Source organism: Malurus melanocephalus, unplaced genomic scaffold, assembly GCF_030028575.1.
Source record: "Malurus melanocephalus ecotype Western Australia unplaced genomic scaffold, MMel_1.1 scaffold_806, whole genome shotgun sequence".
NCBI classification, from domain to species: Eukaryota; Metazoa; Chordata; class Aves; order Passeriformes; family Maluridae; genus Malurus; species Malurus melanocephalus.
Window position 1 is genome coordinate 24036 of NW_026624038.1, and position 8693 is coordinate 32728.

An 8693-nucleotide genomic window follows, 5' to 3' on the forward strand; every position below is an offset into this window, starting at 1 on the left:
GGCTGCTGGTGGCACCGCTGTGGCCATGGCAAGTGCTGGGAACTGGGCGTGCTGTGCCACCCGGGTCCCGCTGCAGCCCTGCCACCTCCCATCCCAGCGCTGCTTTGCTCCTGCAGATACCAGCGTGGAGCCCATGGAGAAGGTGCTGCTGAGAAAACCCCCTCTGGCGACAGCCCCCAGACGCCGGGACCAACCGTCCAGGGGGGCAGCCAAGGGCTCAGGCCACGGCCCGCCGCGCACACGAAGCCAGGTGGGTGCTTTTCCCTGGCCACTGTCCCCTCCTCCGGCTCCTCCAGCCCTTCCCAAACTCCCCAGCTGCTGCCGGGCTCCTTGCTATGTCCTTCCCCTTGTCCTTGCCCTGCTGGGCACCGTGCCCTTCTCCAGCCCCGATCGCCACTGCCCCCTTGGAAAGGAGTCACAGCAGCTCCCGCTCTCCCCTTGCAGGGTGCAGCCCCCTCGAACACCGGGGCTGGGCCCTCACACCGGGCTGAGGGCAGCCACGACTGCGGGAGGGTCCCGCCTTCCCCCCGGGATCCTCCCCAGCCCTGAACTGATCCCTCTCCCTGTCCGTCCCTGTCCCTGCAGCACCGAGCCACGGCCGCCCCGGAGATCTTTGAGGGRAGCGCAGTGGAAGAGGAATTTCTGCAGATCCAGGTGGTGATGGGGTCCTGGTCCCCAGGGGGATGTGAGGGCCAGCCTGGGGTGGACACCCGGGCTAGGGGCTCTGAAGGACATGGGCTGGCAGGGACGGGGGGAATGGGGAATTGGGATGATGCTCAGGGATCCCTCACTCAGCCCCTCCTCTCCCCCACAGACGACGGCCAAGGGGCTGCCCCGGCGGGTGCCCTCGGCCCCGGGGATGGACCTTGCCCTGCAGGTGAGAGGGGTGGGCACGGGGTTGGTGTCGGAGCCATCAGTCGGGGCACCGCTCCCGCGGCTCACGGCTCTCTCSCTCTCCAGGTGCACAACGCCTCCGGCTGTGTCTGCCCCGTGCGCCCCGGCCCTCCCGGMCCTCCCGGCCCAAAGGTGGGGTGATCCTCCCTGAGGAGAGGCAGGGGGATCCACAGGAAAACGCTGCGTGCAATCCTGATGATCTTTTGTGTGTGAAARACCATTTTTGCGCAGGATTTGAATTCTAACTTTGGGGTCAGGGCTGGGGAGTGACTCAGGTGGCTCCGGGAAGGGGGTCARCAGGTGTCCGTGGTGGGCTCCAGTGGACAAAAGTGCCAGGAGGTGGAGCTAGGCTCTAAATATCCCCGACAGGGAGAGAAAGGTGACCGAGGGTTCCCGGGAGAGAGAGGCCAGCCCGGATTCTTAGGGGAGAGAGGGAAGTCCGGCAGCCCAGGACAGCCAGGTCCCCAGGGTCCTCGGGGCCCCCCGGGTCCTCCGGGACCACCGGGGCCCCCGGGACCCCCGGGAGCYGGGGRAGCCCGGARCCCACCCGCGCCTGCTGCACTCCCYCAGAGATCAGAGAACGAGGTGAGCACCGGAGCGGGGAAAAGCGCAGGTGATGCCGGTGCTGCCCGCGGTGCCCGTCCCCGGCGGGGCTGGCGGGGATGGGGACCACAGGGACGCGGCTGTGCGGGTGGGCACGGGGACCAGGGGATGGGACACGGCTGTCCATTGACTCTGCTCTCTCTCATTTCTCTCCTCTCTCCCTCCAACCCGACAAGCAGCTGGGAGTCTCCAGCCCTGTGGGAAACCCAGGACCCCCAGGTCCCCCCGGGCTGCCCGGCATGCCCGGACCCCCAGGCTACCCAGGCCACGATGGCCCTCAGGGGGCCCCTGGGCGGGAGGGAAAGCCAGGACCCCCAGGCCCTCCAGGGGCTGTGGGGCCACCTGGTTTYCCCGGGGCTGAAGGACTTCCAGGGWCTCCAGGCTCAGCTGGGCCGGACGGACCCCCAGGGGCACCAGGACTCCCAGGACCGCAGGGTCCCCCCGGAGTGCCTGGGCACGACGGACCCCCTGGTCCTCCAGGATCTGCGTCACTCCCTGGCAAACCAGGGCTCCGAGGGGAGCCAGGATTCCCAGGACCAAAGGTAARGGGGTCCCAGCCCGGCTTGTGCATGGCCCTGGGGTGGGATGGGTTACCTGGGCTCACCAGCCCCTCACCCTGCCCTGGGGGGAGCAGACCCCTGCACCCCCTGAGCCCCCCTCAGAGGGCTCCAGTGCTGCCCCAGAACTGCCCCAATCCCACCACTGTGGGCCCAGGGGAACACGGGGGCTCAGCCCCACACTGACACCCTGTGCCATCTGCCCCCAGGGCGAGAAGGGCGAGTATGGGYTGCCAGGCATGCCAGGGAGCCCTGGCCGCACCGGAGAGCCAGGGTCCCCGGGCATGCCCGGCCCCATGGGACCACCGGGACCACCAGGGGACTACAGGGTGAGTAGGGGGTCCCGGGTTGTGGGTGTGAGGGAGGAACACCCCATTCTCACCCCACACACATCTCTTTGCAGTGTGACTCACGCCATGCTGGGCACCACGCATCGGCCGGGCAGCCGGGCCCCAAGGTGAGCCCGGGCAGTGGTACCATGGGCATGGGTCCTGGGGGTCCCTGGAGCCAGGCACTGACAGAATCCCCCATTTCCCTTCCAGGGAGAAAAGGGCGACCCCGGAGAACCGGTTTGTAGCCACGAGGGGCGGCGGGGGGGAAGCTGGCTGGGGGGTCCCATTCCCACACCTGAGTGTGCACCCCTGAGCCCGCTGTGCTCCCTCTGCTCCCCCAACGCCCTTCACCTCACCCCGGGGCACGGGGCATAGGGTGGGGGTGCTGCAGAGGCACACATGTACATGCATGTACACACATGTGGCAGCACACAGTGCACCCATGACCACCCCAGTGTTCCCCCCATCCCCAGCACCCAGCACAGGCTCTAACCCTGCCTCTCTCTGCGTCTCACCCAGGGGTGCTGCTATGGGGAACGCGGGTGCAAACCAGGCCACCTGCCCTTCCCCAGCGCTGGCAGCCAGCCTGGCTCCTGGGCACCCATCAGCAGGTACAGGATGGTGAGTGCCCGGGGTTGGGGACAGGGTTCACCCCACTGACAATCCCACAGCCCCAGGTGGGGTGGAGGAAGGAGAGGGGGAGGGTGGACAATGGAGAGAGGGAGGATGGAGGATGGAGGGTGGAGGATGGAGGATGGAGAGAAGGAGGATGGAGGGATGGAGGGATGGAGGGATGGAGGATGGAGGATGGAGGAATGGAGGGTGGAGGATGGAGGGATGGAGGGATAGAGGGATGGAAGATGGAGGGTAGAGGGTGAAGGATGGAGAGATGGAGGATGAAGATCAGTCTCAGCCTTCTCCCTCTTCCCTTGAAGGATGGCAAAGAGGAACCAGAGATTTATGGAGCCATCATCCCCCATGTGAGAGTCCCCTCCTGGCCGGTGCACTGCCCCAGCCAGGGACATTCAGCCCTGGAAGGGGACAGGGCTGGGAAGGACAGGGGACATCAAATGGGTGTCCTATAGGCACCAAAACAGCCCAGTGCAAGCTCCACCATCTCTGCTGCAGGATCTTCGAGGTCCCCCTGGGAACCCCGGCCCCCCYGGGCCCCCCGGCCCCCCTGGCCCTCCAGGTCTCCTCTACCTCAAYGTAAGGCCCAGCACGGGTGTGCACACGCATGTCAGAGCACACACACGTGTGTCAGAGCACACACACGCGTGTGAGCATGCACAGCACCAGAAAACCTTCCTGTCCTTCCTTGCAGAAGGTGCACCCCATCCACGCCCAGCCGCCCTGCAAGCAGCCGGTAAGCCACGGCCTCGCTGGCCCGAGAGTGTCCCCGTCCCCTCCCTGTGGGCCACCAAGAGTGCCCCTCTCCCTGTGCCCAGCAGCCACAACAAGCCCCGTTTGCCTCCACAGGCACCTGCAGAGCGCAGTTGGYCATCAGGTGAGGGCGTTTCCCGGTGTTTTGGGGGCTCCAGCCTCCTTGGAGACCTTTCCTGAAGCCTTGCCTCCTTCCCTTGGGTTGTGTCAGCACGGCTCCCTGGCACCCAGCTGGCTCTCCCACTGCATCCCTGCGGGGCCAGCTCGCATGGGAGCACCCAGTGTCCCCCCTGCTGGGACACTTTGTAACCTCCCCGCTGTGTCTGGGCTCTCCAGATGGAGCCGACATCCCCCAGATGGAACCGTCGGATTCCCGCGCCGATCTCCGGGTGCGTCCCGGCTGCGGTCCCAGGAGAGCCCCCCCAGCAGCTGCCCCGTACCCCACAGCAGGACCCTCACCCTCCGCATCCCCCCAGCGCCAGACGTGGGTTTTCAAGTCCAAGGAGCTGATGGTGAAGGCGAGCGGCGCCGTGCCCGAGGGGAGCCTGGTCTACGTTCGAGAAGGGAACAACGCCTTCCTCCGCACCCCCACCGGCTGGAGCCGCCTCCTGGTACCGTGTGGGGTCCCTGGCAGGGCTGGGGGGAACAACCCAGGGATGGATTTGGTGCTGGGACCCCCAGGAAGGAGAGGATTCCCCCTAACTTGTCCCTCTGCTTGTGTCATGGAGCAGCTGGAGGATCCAAAGACGTTCCTGGTTGGTGATGACCCTTCTGCCTCCACCCCGCAGTACCAGGTGAGGGGTGCAGGAGCTGCAGGGTCACTCATGTCCCCACAAAGGGACAGAGCCCTCCTCTGCATGATGCAGGGGACAGACCTCACAGGACTGTCCTCTCCCTCTTCTCCCACCTCTCCATCCAGGAGGCGAAGAGGGTGCAGGTGAGAGGACCCCACACRCTGTCACCCATGCAGTCTCCGACAGAGTCACTGGTGAGCCCTGCTGAGGGTCCAGCCATGCTCCCTCTGTGCCACGGGGATGGGCTGGGGGTCAGCAAGGCAGTGCCAGCTTGGCATCAGCAGAGCCCAGGGTGGTGGTGGTCTGGGGTGTGTGCCCCCCACCCATGGGTGTCCCCAGACTGACCCAAGCTGTGGTTTTCCAGGTCCAGAAGGAGGAGGAAGAAGGGGTGCCCCAGATTGTGCCAACCACCATCGCCCCACGGATCCCATCCGTAAGGAATGCTGACCCTGGCGTGGCGATGAGCATCCCAGCTTTGGGAGAGGGGGGAGAAACCCTGGGGGACCCCAGCACTGCACTCAGGGGCTCTCACCCTCTGAGAGGGGTGAGCAGAGATCTCAATTTCTCCCTGCCACCCCCAGCTGCGCCTGGCCGCCCTCAACGTGCCCCTGTCGGGTGACATGAGCGGGATCCGGGGCGCTGACCTGCAGTGCTACCGGCAGTCACAGGAGGCCGGGCTCTACGGCACCTTCCGGGCATTCCTGTCTGCCCCCAGCCAGCACTTGGTGTCCATCGTCAAACGGACGGACAGGACCCTCCCCATCGTCAACCTGAAGGCAGGCACTGTGTTTTAGTGGGGCTGTGGGTGGCAAAACCCCACAAAAGCCCTCTTGAGCTGCAGTGGGTGGGGAGCACCCCCAGCCTGGCTGTGGGCAGAACCCAAAAGAGAGGGGACACGGTGGRGACAAGGACAGCCCCTGGCTCAGCCCCATGGTTCACACCCACAGGGACAGCTGCTGGCCAAGTCCTGGAGTGCTCTGTTCGAGGGTCAGTCCGGTGCCACCCCGAGGAGCCCCATCTACTCCTTCAATGGGCGCAACATCCTGATGGATCTCCTCTGGTGAGTCTGGGCATGGGGGTCCTGAATTGCTGCCCCTGTGGTGGGGGGTCCCTCCCTGAGCAACGAGCCGGGGGTGCCCCAAGGTGCCCCCAGCCCCTCTCACCCCGTGCCCACCBGCAGGCCCCACCGGCTGGCGTGGCACGGCTCCACGCCGCGCGGTGGCCATGCCCGCCGGTGGGATTGCCGGGGCTGGCGCAGCTCTGGCACGGCCGAGGGCATGGCCACTGTCCTGGGMGAGGGCCGGCTGCTGGCCGGGCACCGGCACAACTGCTCCGCGCCGCTGGCCGTGCTCTGCGTCGAGGTGGCCTTTCCCTACCGCCACATGTGGTGACAATGGTGACACCCAGCTGCACGCTCCGGGTGTTCCCCCGAGTGGCGTGGGCAGGGTTGGAGCCGTGCTGGAGCACCAAAGGGATGCCAGTTCCCTGGCTGGGCTGTGCCATGCCTGTYCCCAGGTGTCCCATCCTGCCATGGGGTAATGCCAGGCTGTGCCCACAACCTGCCACCCCCACTGGAGCCRACGTTGTCACCATACGGAAATAAAGACACAAAAACGTTGGTTTTTATGATGCCCTGCTCTGTTCTGGGGGGAAACATGACCGGCTGCAGCAAGGGACAGAGACTCTGTGGCCACCTGGGAATGGGGACAGGGGCTGGAGGGGCTGGGAGTGGGCTCCAGTCCCCTTGGAACGGGCAAAAACTGGGAGAGGACACCCTGGCACAGGTCTCCATGTCAGTGAGGTCAATGTTGTGCTCCCAGAAGCTGCCTAATGTGTCCCAGTATATCCCAGTGGGTTTCCAGGGCTTGTTCAGTATAGCCCTGTGGGATCATGAGGCCTTTCCCAGTGTATCCCAGTGATTCCCAGTTTATTCCAGTGGGTCTCCAGGGTCTGCCCAGTATAGCCCAGCGATTCCCAGTGTATCACAGTGGGTCTCCAGGGTCTGCCCAGTGTATCCCAGTGATTCCCAGTGGGTCCCCATTGTGTTGGAGTATTCCAGTGGGTCCACAGCGTCTGTCCAGTGTATTCCAGTACTTCCCAGGATGTCCTTGGGGCTTTTCCAGTGTGTCCCAATGTGTCCCAAGGTGTTCCAGCGTATTCCAGTGTGTCCCAATGTTTCCCAGGGTATCCTAGTGTGTCCCCAGGGCTTTCCCAGTGTGTCCCAGTGTGTCCCAGTGTGTCCCAGTACATTGCACTACCACCAACAACCGGGCACCCTCGTCCCTCGCTTTCTCGTTCTTCTATTGGTCGGTCCCGCTGCCCGTCACGCCGTTCTCCCTGTCGATTGGTCGATTTGAACGTGCTCTGCGGCCTCTGATTGGTCAGAAGGMGGAGGCAGCGCAAGCCGTCTGCCCTCCCCCGCACTGCGATTGGTCAAGCTCAGGGTGCCGCGGGCGGGGATTGGCTGCGCGTTTCGGCGGGACGAGCGGAGGTTTGAAGGGGACGTTGGCGCCGCCATCGCCACTTCCATCRCCTCAGCCGCTCCAGCTCTGCCACCGCTGCCGCTGCTGCCACCACCACCGCCACCACCACCGCCACCGCCACCACCGCCACCATCATGGAGCTCTTGCAGCCCTCGTCGCCACTCCGGGTGCGTTCAGCGACCCCTGCCCCCGATCCTGCGGGGATTTGGGTTCCCTTGCCACACCGCTCCCTCAGGGTCTCTCCCCCTCAGCCCCCGCCAGGCACCCACAGGGTCTCTCCGGGCTCTCTTAAGGTTTCCCCCGTTCCTTCGCAGCCCTCCTCGGGTTTCCTTCTTGGTGTCCCCAGGCTCCTCTTTTGACTTCTTTCCCCAGCCCTCCCTCTCCTCAGATCCCCCGCTTCTCTGCGAATCTCTTCTCCCCCTCACCCCCACAATCCCGATCCTCTCCCACTGCCCGGCCGGACCCTTTTGTGTTCCCCCTGTTCATCCCCTCACCGCCGTCTCCTCTCCCCCGACAGCCCGCGGACGAGAACATCCGTCTGCACAAGGCCGATGGCCCCAAGAAGCTCACGGTRGAGCACATCTACCAGAAAAAGACGCAGCTGGAGCATATCCTGCTCCGGCCAGACACCTACATCGGCTCCGTGGAACAAGTCACCCAGGTAGGGGCAGGGGGACTCGGGGCTGAGCCCCCCGARCAGCTCGGGGCAGGCGGGGAGTCATTAAAAGCTGTTTACAAAGCACAAAACATCTGCTTATCAATCACTAAACATCTGCTTTACAAACGGATGGCACAGAAGAGGTGCTGTACCTGGGCGCTTACAAATTTCTTCTTATTTTTTTTTTCCAGCAAATGTGGGTTTATGATGAAGACGTTGGCCTCAACTGTAGAGATGTGACCTTTGTGCCTGGCCTGTATAAAATCTTTGATGAGATTCTGGGTAAGCTGACGGATCCCTTGAGTCAGTGAGTGGCAGGTTATTAATAGGGGTGGAATGTCTTAGAAACTGGAAATAAACATAAGAAATTGTCAAGAACTTATKAGCACTACTTAATAGCAAGCCATTGATGGGAAACAAACAAAAAAAAATTCAAAAATCCAATTACAAACCTGATTTCATTCTGCCCAAAATTCCCCCTTTTGTATTAATGGTTGCACTGGAGGAATTCAGAGGTCATTTCCAACCTTCCTAATTCCCTGATAACTTGTTGTACTCCTCTTTGTAATTTGCAAAATGTTTTCATGCCGAGATGATTATTAGTAACATTGTAGTGAGTTTTTATGTTCACTCTGCTGGAACACTTCATAGTGTTTTCCCTTGATTAAGAATGTAATAAAATAACAATATTCTCTTTCCTTTCTAGTCAATGCTGCAGACAACAAGCAGAGGGATAAAAACATGTCATGCATTAAGGTCACAATTGATGTGTAAGTTTGATTTCATTGTTGTTCTTTGCCTTCAGCTGTTCTGCAAAGCTGGGGTGGCATTGCAGGGCTCTGCCTTGGGGCTGAGCCAGACAACCCAAATTTAATTCACCAGTTGTGAAAGCCTTCTTCTCTTCTCTTCTCTTCTCTTCTCTTCTCTTCTCTTCTCTTCTCTTCTCTTCTCTTCTCTTCTCTTCTCTTCTCTTCTCTTCTCTTCTCTTC

General features: G+C 62.4%; 2 protein-coding genes across 2 annotated transcripts in view; both read left to right on the plus strand.

The window, feature by feature from the left end:
• The first annotated feature begins 821 nt into the window (after positions 1-821).
• Positions 822-5954, plus strand: LOC130584984 (collagen alpha-1(XVIII) chain-like). The gene is made up of 20 exons (XM_057385284.1): positions 822-877; positions 961-1026; positions 1264-1479; positions 1677-2039; positions 2264-2383; positions 2458-2511; positions 2597-2623; positions 2906-3007; positions 3322-3366; positions 3515-3595; positions 3711-3752; positions 3866-3893; positions 4106-4158; positions 4246-4380; positions 4501-4563; positions 4689-4757; positions 4928-4996; positions 5145-5339; positions 5511-5623; positions 5744-5954. Exons 1-20 carry the CDS (start codon positions 860-862, stop codon positions 5952-5954), a joined length of 2070 nt encoding a protein of 689 aa, XP_057241267.1. The 5' UTR covers positions 822-859.
• Positions 5955-7051: 1097 nt separating this feature from the next.
• The window catches only part of TOP2A (DNA topoisomerase II alpha), an 18258-nt gene continuing 16616 nt past the window's right edge, over positions 7052-8693 (plus strand). Inside the window, exons 1-4 of the mRNA XM_057385285.1 lie at positions 7052-7213; positions 7564-7707; positions 7896-7986; positions 8411-8474. Of these exons, the coding sequence (XP_057241268.1) occupies positions 7181-7213; positions 7564-7707; positions 7896-7986; positions 8411-8474 (332 nt within the window). The 5' untranslated portion in view covers positions 7052-7180. The remainder of the gene's footprint in view (positions 7214-7563; positions 7708-7895; positions 7987-8410; positions 8475-8693) is intronic.